Source organism: Psammomys obesus, unplaced genomic scaffold, assembly GCF_907164565.1.
Source record: "Psammomys obesus unplaced genomic scaffold, mPsaObe1.curated_primary_1811, whole genome shotgun sequence".
Taxonomy (NCBI): domain Eukaryota; kingdom Metazoa; phylum Chordata; class Mammalia; order Rodentia; family Muridae; genus Psammomys; species Psammomys obesus.
The window spans coordinates 1,613,933-1,630,470 of NW_026592510.1; the positions used below are offsets into that span (position 1 = coordinate 1,613,933).

General features: G+C 46.0%; 1 protein-coding gene across 2 annotated transcripts in view; it reads left to right on the forward strand.

The window, feature by feature from the left end:
- Positions 1–13,407, forward strand: part of Ide (insulin degrading enzyme) — a 118,096-nt gene extending 104,689 nt beyond the window's left edge. For both annotated transcript variants that reach the window (XM_055613814.1, XM_055613813.1), the window contains 6 exons: positions 595–762; positions 3,553–3,825; positions 5,006–5,067; positions 9,991–10,063; positions 10,558–10,625; positions 11,289–13,407. In XM_055613814.1, coding sequence (XP_055469789.1) covers positions 595–762; positions 3,553–3,825; positions 5,006–5,067; positions 9,991–10,063; positions 10,558–10,625; positions 11,289–11,384 — 740 coding nt within the window. In that variant the 3' untranslated portion in view covers positions 11,385–13,407. The remainder of the gene's footprint in view (positions 1–594; positions 763–3,552; positions 3,826–5,005; positions 5,068–9,990; positions 10,064–10,557; positions 10,626–11,288) is intronic.
- Positions 13,408–16,538: the final 3,131 nt, after the last annotated feature.

A 16,538-nucleotide genomic window follows, 5' to 3' on the forward strand; every position in this document is an offset into this window, starting at 1 on the left:
TTTTTTTTTTTTTTTTTTTTTTTTTTTTTGTTTTGTTTTGTTTTTTCCTTAAGACAAGGTCTCACAGTGTCTTACTTTAAGTCATTATTTAAGACAATGCCTCACAATGCCTTGACTGTCCCGGAAGTGACCAGGTGTACCAGGCTGGCCTCAGACTCATAAACATCACCCTGTCTCTGCCTGCTGAGTGCTGGGATTAAAGGCACGCATCACCACTCTTGGCTTGGCTACTCTTCTTATCCAGCCCAGGCCTTCCCGCGCAGGCATGGCGCCACTCACAGTAGGCTACAGTGTGCTGTGCTCTTCCCCCATAAACTGCCTATCAAGAAAGGCCTCACAGACAAGTCCACAGATCAGCCTGCTGGCGGCAATTCCTCAGTTGAAATTCCCTTTCCCGAGTATGTCTAGATTGGCATCAAATTGATGAAAACTAACCAGTCCATTGGTTATGTAACAGCAAGTTCAAGGCCAGCCCCAGCTACATGGTGAGACTTTGTCTCAAAACACATAAAATCATAGAGTAAGCAAGCATACCACTGACTTTGTTAAACCGCAGATAACTTTTGAGCTTTTTTTCCTTTTCAAACTTCTTAGGAGGATGGTTTGTTTACCAGCAGAGGAACGAAGTTCACAATAACTGCGGCATCGAGATCTACTACCAGACGGACATGCAGAGCACCTCGGAGAACATGTTCCTGGAGCTCTTCTGCCAGATCATCTCCGAGCCTTGCTTCAACACCCTGCGCACCAAGGAGCAGCTGGGTGAGAAGGAAAGGGGACTGTGGGGTTCCACAGACCGTAATGGGCAGCTCTTACCCTCACGGGAGGTTTCCCAGTGTCACGTGGCCTTGTGTGTCAGGCCTGCTATATTTACACATGTGAAAACCTTGTTTATAGAGAGCTGCTTCCAAAGGATGAGCAGTTAGCATCTTGCAGGTCCAGGAGCTGATGTTCTTCTTCCTCCTCCTCTTTATTCTTCCTCTTCCTCCTCTTCCTTTTTTTTTTTCTTTTTTTTTCTTTTTTTTTTTTTTTTTTTTTTTAATGTGGTAAGGAGATTGGACCCAGTGTCCTCTTTGTATGTCCTAGGCAAGCCCTCTGCCACTGAACTATATCCTTAGTCCTGGTGTTAAAGCGATTCTTAATGAGATGACACTGAATTTCTGTTATAGACCGTAAAGAGGACACCTTAGGTTTTAGGTAGGGAAAAAGGAATGCTGAGGATAGGCTTGTAGGTAGGGAAGTGGGAAACAAGTCCCATGGAGGAGTTTAACGTTACCAAGCTTTGGGTACTTGAGGGCAGGTCTCATCCCTGAAGCACAGGCGCAGGAGGTACTACGTGTTTGCATCTTAGACTCCGCTAAGTCTTGGAGAACGTGGCAGGATTGGCCGATGAGGAAAGCAGTTCACGCTTAGAAGGTGGACGCATCATCCTCAGTCATTCCGGGTAACAGGAGGCCCATCTCAAAAAAGCCAAACAACAAGAACAAAGAGATGTTCAAAGGAATCCCCGTAATTGCTTGGAAGGAACATTTTGAAAGGACAGAATGTATCTCTCCACATAGCCTGTCATTTTAAAGTATTCCCATGCTGGAGGCTGAGCATGGAGAATGGACACGTTCTGGATAGTCCTTTCTTTTAAGGGGCTCAGGTCAAAATGGCTGATCTGTAGAGCGGTCATTAATTTGTCAGGGCTCCTGTAAGATTGTTCAAACAGCAGAGCACCTGAAGGTGTAACTTTCCCAGAAGCCCCAGGGACCCAGAGTGTCTTTGGTGGTAGATCTGTGCAGAGCTGCTGAAGGAAGGAACCAAGAGCTGAATGGAGAAAAGGGGAGGACAAGGTGATTGGCACCCTGTGAGGGCTGCTGCTTCCTTCCTGAGCATGACAGCCAGTGGTTGCTGCTGTCTGAGGTGCACAGGAGCCGCCTCGCTTTCTGTGGCTATCTGTCATGTCTCACAGGACACGATGGTGGCTAAGAGTGGAGCCTCCGCATCTCCAAGCCCTCGCAGCCCAGTATCTAGAGCCTGACCCCATCCCTCATGGCTGACAGATAAGAATGCCCTGGCCATGCTCTGAAGTACCAGCTCACTTAGCACGTTCTCCTGGTCTGGCATCACAGCCAACAGACTGTGATTGCTTCTCCGGGGTCACCATGGGTTCCTAGTGGCCTGTGCTGAGCCTGGCACCAGTCACACAGTAGAATCCTAGTCTATGACTGCAAACTGCAACCTGGCATCATTGAGACCCAGAGATATACACGAGGCAGGAAAGACCACTGAGGTGGACAAGGACAAGATCTTTGCCCTGAAACTGCTGTACTGAGGTTTGCTGCCAGTACCCAACTACAGGGGCATGTCCACGTGCCAGAGCACGGACCTGTTGGCTACTCATAATGAAGAGTCTGACTAAGATACTTTCAGAGCATCTTCTGCATGCAGTGACAAGTGCTGGGTGCAATTTTCTATGCACCAAGAAGGCCTGATGCTACTCCGACATCGTGTGGTAATGTGCACGGCACTGTAAGCATCCAGGAAGGTGTGACTGCCAAGAAGCTTGGGCAGTTGACTGTCCCACCCAGAGAGGTAGTCTTCCCTACAGGCCAGGCCGGATGTCCTGTCTTTGTGTTCCATACAAAATACAGCGTTATTGGCTGCCACAAGGTCACTGGTGCCTTGGACAGCCGCTGCTATAACTGAGGGCCTGCGCCCAGATTGTGGATCCTCCCTTGCTCTGAGAGTGGGCGCTAGCGTGTTTGCTCCTTTTGGCAGCTCCTCAGACCCTTCCCGTGCACAGGCCTTCAGGATCCCAGTGTGGTTCCCCCTAAGGTAGCACCCCGCTACCCACATCTGATAGTCTCAGAACTCAAGGGGGGAAAAAAATCCATGTGGACCTTTCTTGTTCTAGCTACCACAGTCTCCCTGTCTACACCTAGAACCTGCCCATGGTAGTTTTGATGCTCTAGGCATCGCTACCGAATTTGGGCAGGAAGAGGCAGCTAGAGTGACTCTGAACTAGAAAGAACAAAATAAAATAACATGAGTCTGCAAAAGATGGGAGATGGGGGGGAGGAAATGTGTTGGGGAAGGGGCAGCGTATAAGCATGAAAGATGCTGCTAGATCGTGACCTGCAGTTAGCCCTATCCCGGGGCCTCGGGCCACCCAGAGCTGGTCCGGGACTAGATTATCGAGTATATGCACTGTAGAGATAGGCCATGTGGGGAACTGCGATGGTAAAGCCAAGGACCTAGGACTTGGCTAGCGCAGAACAGTGAGCTCAGCAGTTTGTAGGAATGGGGATAACTTGAGCTTAGACATCAGAGTCTGAGAAGTCACAGAGTTTGAAGAATGAACAGGGTTATAGGTTTTTTCCTAAGAAAAAAGTCAAGCCTCAAGTTCCTGTTCTTCAGAGAACCTTTCTGCTCTGTCCCTAGGAAGAGGCCATTGTCTTAAATGGTGGTATTTCTTCAGATGTGAATGAGCTAAACTAGATTTTATTTGCTCAGTGGTCTGAGTCCAGTGCTGAGATCCTGACTGGCTGTGTGTGTGTACTTCAGGCTATATTGTCTTCAGTGGGCCTCGTCGAGCCAATGGGATCCAGGGCTTGCGCTTCATCATCCAGTCAGAGAAACCACCTCATTACCTGGAAAGCAGAGTAGAAGCCTTCTTGCTCACCATGGAAAAGGCCATAGAGGACATGACAGAGGAGGCTTTCCAAAAGCACATTCAAGCACTAGCGATTCGCCGACTCGACAAACCAAAGAAACTCTCGGCAGAGTGTGCTAAATACTGGGGGGAAATCATCTCGCAGCAGTACAATTATGACAGAGGTAACGTAAAATGAGCCCCAGTACGGCCAATGGCATCAAAGCAGTTCTGTGTGGTATCCATTCTCTAGGTGTTTCAGTGCTGATCTGACACTTCTTTTCAAAATGTTGTGTTTTTAAAGATTATTATTTAATGTGACAATTTCTTGCTAGAAACTTATCTTCTCCAAAACTAAAGCCGGTCTCTGTGTTTCCCATTAGCTTCACTGTTGCTGTTCTGCAGTGTAGCCCGAAGCTCTGAGCACTGATGCATGAGCACCTATTTCCCATACAAGACTTGCGGGGGACGGGGGGGTGGTAGATTAAACCAAGGCAAGTGCTGTCCCTGCACAATTCAGGATCTCCAAAGATCTCCAAAAGATCTCCACTGCTTTCAGATGTAGAAGAGCCGAGCATCTCGAAGTCAGCTGTGTATCCGATCCCTTTCCCATTTCGTTTCAGAGCAGCCAAGCCAAAGCACAGCAGAAGTCAGGAGACTTCTTTTTCTTTATTCCTTTTCAGGCACCACCATGACTCATTTTCTTACCTAGGAGGTTTTTGGGTTTTTTTGTTTTTTTTTTTTGTCTTATTGAATTAAAGTCTCACTACATAGCCTTGGCTGGTCTGGATCTTGCTATGTAGGACTGGGCTGGCCTCAGACTCATAGAGCTGTGAGTTCTGCCTACCTTGGCACCATCATACTCGGCCTTTACCTGCGGCTTTTCTAGCTGTTGGATCTACTATCAATGACATTGGTGGCTTCCGTGTTTGACCTATATGCCTGACATCATTTGTGATATGTCATTTTCTTGGCTGTCATAATATTATGTGGTTGTTTCCTTCAACCTCCAGATAAGGAAACTGAGGTTTAGAAAACTCAGAGTGACTGGTCCCCAATCCAACATCTCACTGTATATGAGTCAAGCCTGGTTCCCAAGCCAAGTTTTAACTCCTCTAGTACAGACAATTACTGGGCTAGAGAGAAAAGCAGCAGGTAAAAACACCTTCTGAGAACCTAAGTTTGATCCCTGGAACACTCAGGTGGAAGGAGAAACACAACCAAAACAGACACACAAAAATGTAAAAATCTTTACAATTGTAGGTGCTCAACAGGCTTAAAGCAAAGGGCATTGTCTTTCAGTGCAGGGTTTTGGACTGTTTAATGTATAAAATGTTAATGAGTTATGCTTGGTTACCTTTTCAGATAACATAGAAGTTGCATATTTAAAGACACTTACCAAGGACGACATCATCAAATTCTACAAGGTCAGTGGATTTGTTGTCTAGATTTGTTTTATTTTCCGATTAACTTTTATGTCTTTGTGCGTGGACACATGCGTGCAGAGGTCAGGACACCTTGCAGAAGTATGTTCTCCCCCACCTGTGGGTCCCTGGCTGTCAGGTGTGGCAGCAGGCATCTTTTCCCAACTGAGCCATCTCATTGGCTCCTGAGTTTTGGTTGATAATGAATTTGCTACACTGTGTATTGCTGCACTGAACTCTTGTTTATGGATTTATGAAGGTGTTTTTGTAGAATTAAGGATTTTCATCTGTTACTGTTAAACATGGCCCCCTCTGTACTTCAGGGCCTGCACTGGCCCTCCTGGTTTTCAGAGCTCCCTTTCCAGGCTCCTGTTCTTTCTTCTGGTTCTGGCATGCTATGTAGAGAACATGGCTGATCTTTTCAGTGGGAAGAAAGAACAAAGGAAACAGCACATAGTCAGCTTGATTTCCAGACTGACAGCGAGTGATCAGTGCTTCAGAGCTGCCCACGTCTGTGCTTCCTGAAAAGGCCGGGAGAGAAAGGAGACACACGCCCTTAGGTCTTCTAGCACAGCTTTAAGAGAATCCTTGTGCCATCTAAGTCTCCCCTCCATAACGACATAAGTAGTGTATAAAATAGACATGTGTCGTGGTTAGAGTTATCACTGCTGCGGTGAAATACCATGATCATGGCTTATGCTTCCAAATCACTGTTCATCATGAAGGAAGTCAGGACAGGAACTCACACAGGGCAGGAACCTGGAGGCAGGAGCTGATAGAGAGACCACGGAGGGGTATTGCTTTCTGGCTTGCTCAGCCTGCTTTCTTATAGTGCCCAGGACCATCAACAATGGGCTGGGCCCTCCCCCATCAATCACCAGTTAAGAAAATGCCCTACAGGCTTGCCTACAGCCTGATCTTATGGAGGTATTTTCTCAATTGAGGTTTCCTCCTCTCAGTAGCTTATGTCAAGTTGGCAGAAAAGTCAACTAGAATTTAAAACTTTATGCCACAATAGAATTGTACTTATTTAAAGTGCTACGCAGCCTTTGAAAGTTGTTGGGACCTCTAATTTACATAACATATTTTTGCGTTTGATTCTAAGCTAAGGAAAAACAATGTAGTCTTTGGTCACCTCAGCCACATGGAACTGCCCATGTTCTCTGCTCACTTAGCCTGGATTGTGCTTGTGATGATGAGCAGTCTGGCTAGGAACTCTGCTGTCCCCGTGCTTGCTTCTTTTGGGGGACAGCTCTCTACAGTGCCATTTTCCAGGGATCTGTTGGGAATGCCAGCACAGAAGTCAGCACACGCAGTTCTCTGTGGAATGTTATGTGAACCACGAGGCCCACCTCTCCCATCTCTGCTGTACTGGGCCCTCCACACCTATTTAGTCCATCACCCCTGGTGCTGTGGCTAGAGAAGTCAAGAAAATCAGATGGCCCTGACTCGGAAGTTCCATAGAGGAAACCGATTATTTTATCCTGTGCACAATTACTGTACCACAGCCCCCCTCATCTGTAAAACCACTGCAGAAAGGGATGCGTCAAGTTTGCGTTGCCTTAACAATGGCAAAGGGAGCATATGCAGTGGGTGGGACCTCGTGGTGAAGTGATTGCTGTGCAAGCCCGAGGGCCTGAGTTCAGGCCCCAGCACCCATGATGTACGCTGGGCCTGAATCTCACACACACAACAAAATAAGCAAACCAAAAAGATTTACTTTTGTTATGTTGAGAAGCTGTTTGCTTGAGCGTGAAGGTGCTCATGGGTGCCAGAAGAGAGTGTTGGATCCTCTGGAGCTGGAGTTACAGGCAGTTGTGAGCAGCCTCGTATTGGCATTGAGAACTGAACTCAGATCCTCAGGAAGAGCATGATATACTCTCTCCAGCCCTTGTTTTGTTTTTTCAGGCAGGGACCCATTCTGTAGTCCAGGCTGGCCTTGAACACACAGCAGTTCTTCTGCCTCTGCCTCTTAAGTGCTATGTGGTTATAGCTGCATGTACAATGCCTGGTTTGAATGTATGTTTTTGAGTAATGATGTTTCAGCCATTTTGGATGCCAAAATGGATGGCTAGACTAGTTACTTCTGTTGTCCTGGTCAAAAAAAGCTTCTTTCTCTCGTGGTACCTAAACTATTCTTTATCCTTTTCACTGAAGAATTTCGACCTGACATTTAACCCCAAGTGGCGTTTGTGTACTTGAAGAGCCACAACAAGTAGTGAGGGTCCTGACAGGCGTGGGCCCTGTGTTCACTGTCAGGCTGTGCAGTTGCCTAATGTTCCGTCCTAGGTCGGCCTCCGTCTGCAACTTATCCGTAGGGCAGCAGCAGCAGCAGGGCTCCTGGGTTCAGACTGAGGACTCAGATTCCCCCTCCCCAAACTGGCACATCTGCGACTTCGACCAAGTCACCTGAGCTTTGAAGGCTCAGTTTCCTGGCCGACAAAGTAGAGGTTTACTGAATGAAGTGTGTGATTGACACTTTGTCACATTAATTAAATAGTCTCGGGCTTCGACACTTTAAATCAGGATGTGTTTTCCTTGCAAATGTTATGAAGTAGATTTCAGCTGGGCTTATTTACTACCTGCAGGCTGTTTCACTTTGTGAGGGCAAGTGTTCGTTCTCAGGTGCTTACAGGTGAGGATAACCACATTCAGTCCTGTCTGGGTTCTGAGACTGTCGTCCGACACTGTTAGTCAGGCCTGCTCACCCAGGGTGGCACGGCAGTGAGACCTACAGCAGAGCCTCTAGGAGGGATGGAATACTGCCTTTCTCTACACACGCTGTTGTTTGCTTAAAATTACAAGCAACACCTACTCACTGAGTCTGTGAAAATAGTGATTACAGAACTGACTCACTCTTGGATTTAAAGATGAGGATGTTCATGTAGAAGAGTCTTGCTCTGCTGCCCTCCAGCTAGCATCCTGCGCAGTGCTAATAGACACATCTGGAAGAAAAGGCTTCATGTGTAAGCTTCCATAGCTGGAGAGTGTTAATATTTTAAGTTCTGAGTCTGTGTTTGCCTTCTCTCAACCAACAAAGTATTCCCAAACTCTTCTCACTATGGGGCCTTTTTTTTGTAAAGAATTTGTTTAAAAAAAAAAAAAAGTGTGTCTGAGTTCTGGTTTACAAAAAGGTGAAGTAGTTTGTTTCTTAAATAATAATAATAATAACAACAGTAATAAATAAGGTTGGTGAGGAAATGCAGAACAATGAAACTGAAGAGTGTTCTGTCCACTGCTTCAGGTTGACAAGAGATAATGAAGAGGAATCAAGAATAGATTTTTGATGCCAGGTGTGGTTGGCAACACCTTTAGCAGAAAGGGAAAGTGGATGAATCTCTGTGAGTTCCAGGCTAGCTTAGTCTGTATAGTGACTATCCAGGTACACAGTGAGGCCCTGTCCTTTTTTGGGGGGGTTGGGTGTGCAGAGACAAAGTTTCACTGTGTAGCTCTGGCTGTCCTTGAATTCACAGAAATCCAGGTGCTGGGATCAAAGTGTGCACCACTGCACTGGGCTAAGGCTCTGTTTGTTTATTTGTTTGCTTTCTAAAAATAGTTTTGGAAGCAAATGTTTTACTAGAGTAAGAAAGATGTTCTGAGATGAGTTATTATGCAGACAGACCTGTAAGCTTCTAAAAGGACAGGTCGGAACAGCCTTGGGAGACTAGTCCAGGCTGTCAGGAACTGGGGAGCAGTAGATGAACTTGCTACACTACAGCAGCAAAGCTTCCTTTTAGATACCTGGATCATTTCCAACTGCTGAGTAGATTTGCTTTGTCTCATAGTCTTTTCCCTCTGAGAAGATGACACGTTCCATCAGCTAAGGCATCAGAGGAAGCTTCATCACAGTGTTTCTCCCTTTGGCAAAAGCAGGAAAGGTCCAGCATTCGGGGAAGATCAGGAGAAACCCCCCCCCCCCCAGCTCTGCCCACCAGCCTCACACTGCTGGCATTTGAGGCTGCAAACAAAGGAGAATCCCTCGAAAGAACCTAGAGATGCTAAGAGCACTTACACACTGTTGACTAAGGCTTTTTGTCCTGGAGTCCACATCATTAAAACAAGCAGCTTCGTGACAGCTTGCTGAGAATGATGGGAGCTCATACACAAGATCGCTGTGTACAAGCCAGGGCTCACTAAGCATTAGTTTCCTTTCCCTGTGGAGGGTGAGGAGGTACAGCTTACCTGTGGACCTCTAGTACAGAATTTGAGAAAGTCCTTAGAGGAAAAAGGATCACGGTTGTCCTGATTGAAGATCACTAGAGGAGCAGGGCATGGTGGCACAGACCATCAGGGTAGGCTGAGGCAGGACAATTGCAAGTGCAAGGCCTGCCTGAGCTGCATAGCAATGCTCTATCTTTAAAGGAAGGACGGGAATAGAAAAAAGGGATGGTTCATGGCCCAGCTATGAGGTGGCTCAGCAGGGTAAAGACGCCTACCGTAAAGCTGACCCCACACAGCAGATGGAGAGGTTATTGGATAGGTGTCCTCTGACTTCCACATGTATGCCCATCTTCCACAGAAAACAAGTGCAAGGAAAAAGAAAATGAGCCAAGCGTGGGGGCGCACACCTTTAATCCCAGAATTTGGGAGACAGATCTTAAGGCAAATCACTTAATTATCTTGGGACTAGTTTTCTCATCTATAAAATGGGAATAATTCTTGGCAGTGTTAGGGGTAGGTAAAACCCCGTTATAGAACATTTGCTTGGCATGTGTGAGATTCTGGGTTCAATTCCAAGCACAACAAAAAGAAAAAAAAATTAAGTCTTGACTGCCTTCTTGAATCTTTAAAGTCATGTGAGAGGAAAGAAAAGAAAGGCTCTTTTCATATCTAACTGTGGTGGCTGATTCTTCAGAACCCCAGAGAGAAGTCCATTTTAAGATTCTTAGTGGCACGTGAGATGACCTTGGCTTTCTTTGTGCTTAGGACATGTTGGCCGTGGATGCACCAAGGAGACATAAAGTATCCGTCCACGTGCTTGCCAGGGAAATGGATTCTTGTAAGTATCGGGTATTGACCTTTTCAAAATTGTATTTTCAGTCTGATATTGAGCTGTATGGTGGCTGTCCCTTGCCACAGTCACTCGCCGTACAAAGCACCAAAAAGTGAAGATATAAACAAAAGGGCCTGGGGCAAGGGAAAGGGGAGTGGAGTGGTGGAGGCAAAAGCCAGTACTAGGTGACAGTGCCAACCTGGGTCTCCCCTCACAAAGTGGCTGCAAGTGGCGGGGGGAAGGGGGCCATCTGCACAGTCCTCCGAGCCTCAGACCTGAGCACTAGAGCTGCTGGGGCCAAGGCTGTATGGCCTCATGATGTCACCATTGAGCCAGTGCCAGGGACAAGCACTTTTAGGCCTTGCAGCACGCAGCTTGAGAGGACCTAAAAAGGTCCGTTAAGGGCCTGGTATCATTTTTTAAAGAGCTAAGTCTACGTTAGATTTTTTTTTTTAATTGCTCTTGTTGCAAATGAAGAGTAAACTTGGGTTTCCTTACAGGTCCTGTCGTTGATGAGTTCCCCTCTCAGAATGATATAAACTTGCCTGAAGCACCGCCCTTGCCACAAGTAAGAAACGTTAGGTGTTGCCAGGGGCCTACCTAAAGGAGTTTGCTCATCACCGCACGGGAGAAGCTGGGGTTCGGGTGCCAGTGTCGGAGCTGTTTTGGGTTGTCCCGTCCCTCAGCCCTGCCGTGTCTGCCGTTGCCTCTCTCTTCCTTTGTTTCGGGGTCATGTAGTTCAGGCTGGCCTCACACTCACTCTTGCTGAGGCTGCTTTGAACTCCTAATCCTCCTGCCTCAGCCTCACAAGTACTAGGACTGCAGGTGTGCTCCTTCACCCTGGGCTTTGCCCCTGGTGTGAGCTGTGTCACTTTGTACCACGTCATTTCCATTCATATCTTTCCCAGATTCAAATAATGCAGTGAGGATGTGAGACCCTTTCCACAGTGCCTCTGTCTTTAATCATCGTGAAAGACTAGCATTTACTTGAAGGGTGAGAAGATGGGAAGTGTCATCAGGCTTTTGCTGGGCATTCTAGCCAGCCCGTGTATACCCAGGTGAAGGCCAAGAGCCCTTTGGCCCAAGGTCCCATGGACTGTGGGTCTCTACAGACTAATCCGTGACCCATATTGTACGCTACCACTTCCACGTGCCTTCCCCTAAAGAGCTGATTTCCTGCTCAGTCTAATTTGTAAATTAAACACGCTAAAATTTTTTTTTTCCCTTTCAGCCTGAAGTGATTGATAACATGACTGAGTTCAAGCGTGGCCTACCACTGTTTCCCCTCGTGAAACCACACATTAACTTCATGGCTGCAAAACTCTGAAGAGCATGGATATGTTCCTGTGTCTTCCAGGGACTAGGAAAGCGGTCTCAGCCACTTGAGTAGTTTCCGGCTTGCTATTAGAGAGACAAGCAGAAAAGAGTTATCAGGCATTATTATGTAGAAATGTCAAAAACCCAAAGTAATAAAATTATAAAATCTTAGAGATGTAGAATATTTTTAAAATACATGCCTCTTAAATATCCTAATTTTTTTTCCTTTTTATTCCTAAGAGAAATTCCCTTATATTAATTGCTTAATCTGAAGAAGGCTATCTCAGGATATCCTTCTTTATAAATAGGATATATTTCTTCTTTATTCTGTAAAATAGTCACTTGTCTGAAGAAAATAAGAGCTTTTTTTCTTAAAGGCTTCAAAACATTTAGGAAGAATTACCTTTTTAAGAACTGATCTTCAAATCTGCTTTCTATTTGATGGTTTCCTGTAAACTAACAAAAAAAAAATTTACATTTGGTAGACAAGGCACAAAGCAATGTCATTTTCCTTTATCTAAGGCATGGTTTTAATGTTTTTATAAAATTTGGGTATGTTTTTTAATCTTCTTAGTCAAATGCTGGAAACCGCAGAATACCCAATCTACAGTGCTAGAAACGCAGATTAACCTTACAGCAAGTCTGGAATTTCTCAGGATTCCTGTTCTCTGTCATTGAATTCTGTGGACATTTCTGTTTTTCGTAGCTGGTTTGCAGTGTTCCATCAGCAGACACGCACTGCTGTGTCCCATGAGGCCTGCTGTGCTGACATCAGCTGTGTAACTCCCCACAACTCCTAGGGTGAAATTGTAATCCGTGTGTGAGCTAAAACATTTGCCCCGTTAGGGACTTAAAAGGCAACAAACACAAAGCCACCTCTTTGGAGATACCAAACGGTTGCATTCTGAAATAGCCCATCTCCGTAGGACTCTGACCCCCTGCCGCTCCAGTCTCATCTTGCCTTAAGTGTTATTTTTTTGACTATATGAATATAAACATACAGATGATGACTGGAGTGGACTTTTAAAAATATTTTTTTCACAAGATACTATTTTAGGTGAAAATTACTGTAGATTTAACAGCTCTTTTAAAGTATTTGCTATTATTAATGCTTAAGAACGAGCGTGGCTGTTTCCACACACAGGCAATAGTAGCAGAAAGTGCTCCTGTTTGTCCACGGCTCAGGCAAAGTGCAGAATGGCGTTTCCAAGTGACATTTACTGCCCCGTAGGACTTGATTTGCCAGGATTTTCTGCTGTAAAGTCTTGGCTTTTCCCAGCTTGAGTTTTCATGTTTGCCATTTTCCAAATACGGTGAACTTGGGCGGCTGTGGACGCTGCTCTCCCCGTGGTGCTGCGACCGTCTTTTATCCTCACATTGTAAGAGTCTCCCCTTGAGAAACCTGTCTTTGTCCATCCCATCAGAAGGTATGAGTCACCAGTTCCTTCTCTGAGCAATTGGCCAGGTGGCCAAGGCTGACTTTGAACTCCTGATTCTCCTGCCTCCAACTCTCAAGTGCCGGGATTAGGCGTGTGCCACCCCGCCCAATGTGACTATGCAGCTTTTCATCGAACTGCAGAATATATACAAGACGAATCTAAAATTAGTCCTAAGTGTTTGAATCCATCAACTGTAAAAGCAAATAACAGTCTGCTACCTTTTCTGTAAATGATTTCATGCTGTTGAGTAACTTAGCTCTTAAAAAATATATATATATATGGGTACAGTTTAAAGTTTGTCGTTTGTGTGAGAAAAGGCACCTGAAGATATTGGAAAACAATCCCATGTTGTCTTCCATGAACCTGCACGTGGTGTTCGGTGAGTTCCAGAGCATCCTTGTGGCTTCATCCAGTGGGTCCAGGTTGTGGTCCATGAACGTTAACAGACTACCCAGAGACTCGAGCTCCGCAAGGGAGACTTGTGAAAAAGTCATGAGTTGCCAGAGACTAAAAAGTCGGCCAGAGCATGCGACCCTGCAGTACGGTGGGGTCCTCCGGTTACCCTGTTTACAATAAAGCTGGCCTGGAACTCTGCCCTTTGTGTGATGTTGTTAGCGTTGGTATGAAATAGTGCAGCGGCCCGTCCTCGGCTTCCCTCTCAACACTCACATTTGACAGGATTGCCTGCTTCTCTTAGTCTGTTGAAGAAAGCAGGGGGCTTGCGCGTGGTTGTGGACACACACACAGGGAACAGCGGTTAGGAATGAGCTCCGGTTCGTACTCTTATAAAAAAGGTAACTGGTAAATGGGAGCCTTGGCGTGGGAGACCAAACGGTTGCTGAGCAGTGTCGCTGACGTGAAAGCTAGTCACCCAGACAGAAGGTGGGATTATCTGGCAAAGAGTGTGCATTCATAGTTAGAACTCTTCTCCCGGGGCACACACTCAATTAGGTAAAGAACTTAAACCAATCTTAAATTAGAAGGGATGCCTTCTCAGCTCAATTTATAGCATTCATCACAGTAACAAAATGAAGAGAAAAAGCGTGTGCTCGTTTCAGGAGGTGAGTAAGTATTTTAAGAAGTTTCTCATGAAAGCGGCCGCAAATGAGGATCCCACCTTTGCTCTGCTAGGGGACTTTCTGAAGAAGAGGCAGCTGGCGTTTGACGGAGCGGTGACACTTGTAAGGCACTCCCGAGGGCACGTCCTCTATTCCGACTTGTGTCTGAGGTCCTAGGCAGTTCAGCAAGGTGTCAGCATTGGGAAACATGTAAAACTTCGTGCGCAGTGTGGTTGCATGCATAAAAAAACCGTTAGAAACCTTCAGGATGGCTTTTAACAAGAAGTGAGGAAGACAAGAAAGGGCAACGTTAACAAGCCAATTGTGCATATGTGCAGGCAACAGAATTTAAATGTTTCAATAAACTAAGTAGGAATTTAAGGGTAAAGTTACAAGAACATGTAAAAGTTACGTACTAAATTGTAACCATTGGCAGTGAGTTCATAAGCAGGTCATGGAAGAACAGAGAGGGCCTGGGACTGGGCAGGCAGGAAAAGCATGGGATTATGGGATACCTTCAAACAAGGGAAGGACAGCCAGGCTCTTGACAGGTTCCTGAGATGGAGGCCAGCCTGGTCCATGTAGGGAATTACAAAGTAGCCAGGACTACACCGTGAGAGCCTGTCTCTTAAAGGGTGGGGACAAAAGGAGATACTCCTTATGAGGGCTGACCTGGAGTTCAGGCTGGCCTCACCTCAACCTTGTGACCCTTCAACCTCTACATCTAGTGCTCAGACAACAGACCTGTACTACCACGTGACTAAGAACTATGTTCCAAAAGAGTTTAAGGTTCATCTACTTGAGGCCTTTAATGGCTGGCATACCCTTCAGAAGGTCACATGCATGTGCCTTGAGAAATCGGTATGCACTTGAGAAACACAGGTCTTAGAGTTCGTCCTCAGCTGGGCCTGGCTGTACATGCCTGTAATCCCAGCACTGGAGGATGGAAGACATGAGAGCCAAGGGTAGCCACAGCTGTGTAGGAGAATCTGTCTACGAAAACAGGAAAACGGAAGGAGTCCACCCTTCTGTTTCGTGGCACAAGTGGAGTACATAGGGGTTCGGCAGAGCATTTCATGTTGGCTGGAGGGAGGCCTTGGCGTCTTGTCCAACAGTGAAATCATCTACAGAAGACTGATCAATTATGAAACGTTATTTTTGTTTTTACTTTAAAATGTGTGTGCGCACATAACGTGCACAAAGGTTTTCTGTTGCCACTCCTCAGGTGCTTTCCACTTTTTTGGTTTTTGCTGTTTCTCATTTGTTTTTCGAGCCTTGTCTGTCCTGGACTCGCTTGTGGACCAGGCTGGCCTTGAACTCACAGAGATCTCTACCTTGTTTTTATTTATTTTTTAACAGCATCTTTTATTGTCCTGGGGCTCCCTGATTAGGTGAGGCTGCCTGGCCAGCTAGCCCCATCACACCAGGCTTGTGTGTGTGATGGGGTGTGTGTGAGATGGGTTCCATGCTAGATCAGGATAATACATGGGTGGTTGGTTCTCTTTCCACCACGTGGGTCTCAGGAAATGAACCCAGGTCCTCGGGCTTAGCAGCAAGTGTGTTATCTTGCCAGCCCTCCCTCCCACACACCATTTTGTTTATTTGGTTGGTTGGTTGTTTTTTGAGACAGGCTCTTGCTGGTTATACTAGGCTGCCCCTGCCCCTGCTTCTGCCTTGTCTCCCAAGTGCTGGGATTAAAAGTGTGTGCTGCTATGCCTGCCCTTTTGTGTTTTAGATGTTGATCTTGGCTCCTATTCCAGCCATTCTGGTTGAACTGGCCAGGGGAAGAGTTCTGCTGACAGTGCAAGGCCAGCACTCTCCACCAGATGGAGACAAAACACTTAGTCACACAAAATGTGTTCCATACAAAACCTGATTTCAAAGCCGTCTCCCATTTATGTAATATAACGCCCATTTATGTAACGTGTAATATAATAGGGCGAAATGTGGCAAGAGCCGGGCGTGTACACCTGCAATCCCAGAATTTAGGAGGCAGGAGGAATGCAAGTTTTAGGTTTTCTGGTGCTACACAGTTAGACCTCACCAAAAAAAAAAAAAAAAAAAAAAAAAAAGTAGGTGAAATTATTCTTGGTTCTGTTGCTTGCTCTCTAGAGAATTCTTGTTGTCGTCAGTCATCGAAGAAAATGCCAGGAACTGACTTTAAAACTAACTCATGGCTACAAATGTATCTTGATTCATCTAATTACATGAAATTGTATCTATAGATGTTTTTAATCATTTTGCTTGTTCAGCTGACAAAAACCAAACCATAAAAAATTCACTTCAAAATCAGCTTCCGCTCTCCTGCCCTGCCTTCTCCTCTCCCATCCCCTGCCTTCCTCTTTCTCCTCAACCTAGGGTCTTTCTCATGTTGTAAGCTAAGCATGTGCTCACGTTTTACTCCTATGCATTACTAAGCCTCACTCCCTCTCCAGGCTCTTTGGTAACTTGATTTTTTCTGTCTCTTGGTCCCCTTTTAAGTAAGTGGAGATGCCCAGAGATGTATGTAAAAGTCTCTCCAAATCTTCCACTCCTGAACTCCTCCCTTCTGTCCCTTGCTCTGTCCTCCTGAGTGTAGCAGCCATCGCTGTCCAGAGATGACAAATGTGAGGACAAAGACCACCACTAAGAATGGCAGATGCCCAGGGCTCCCTTCTGGTGACCACT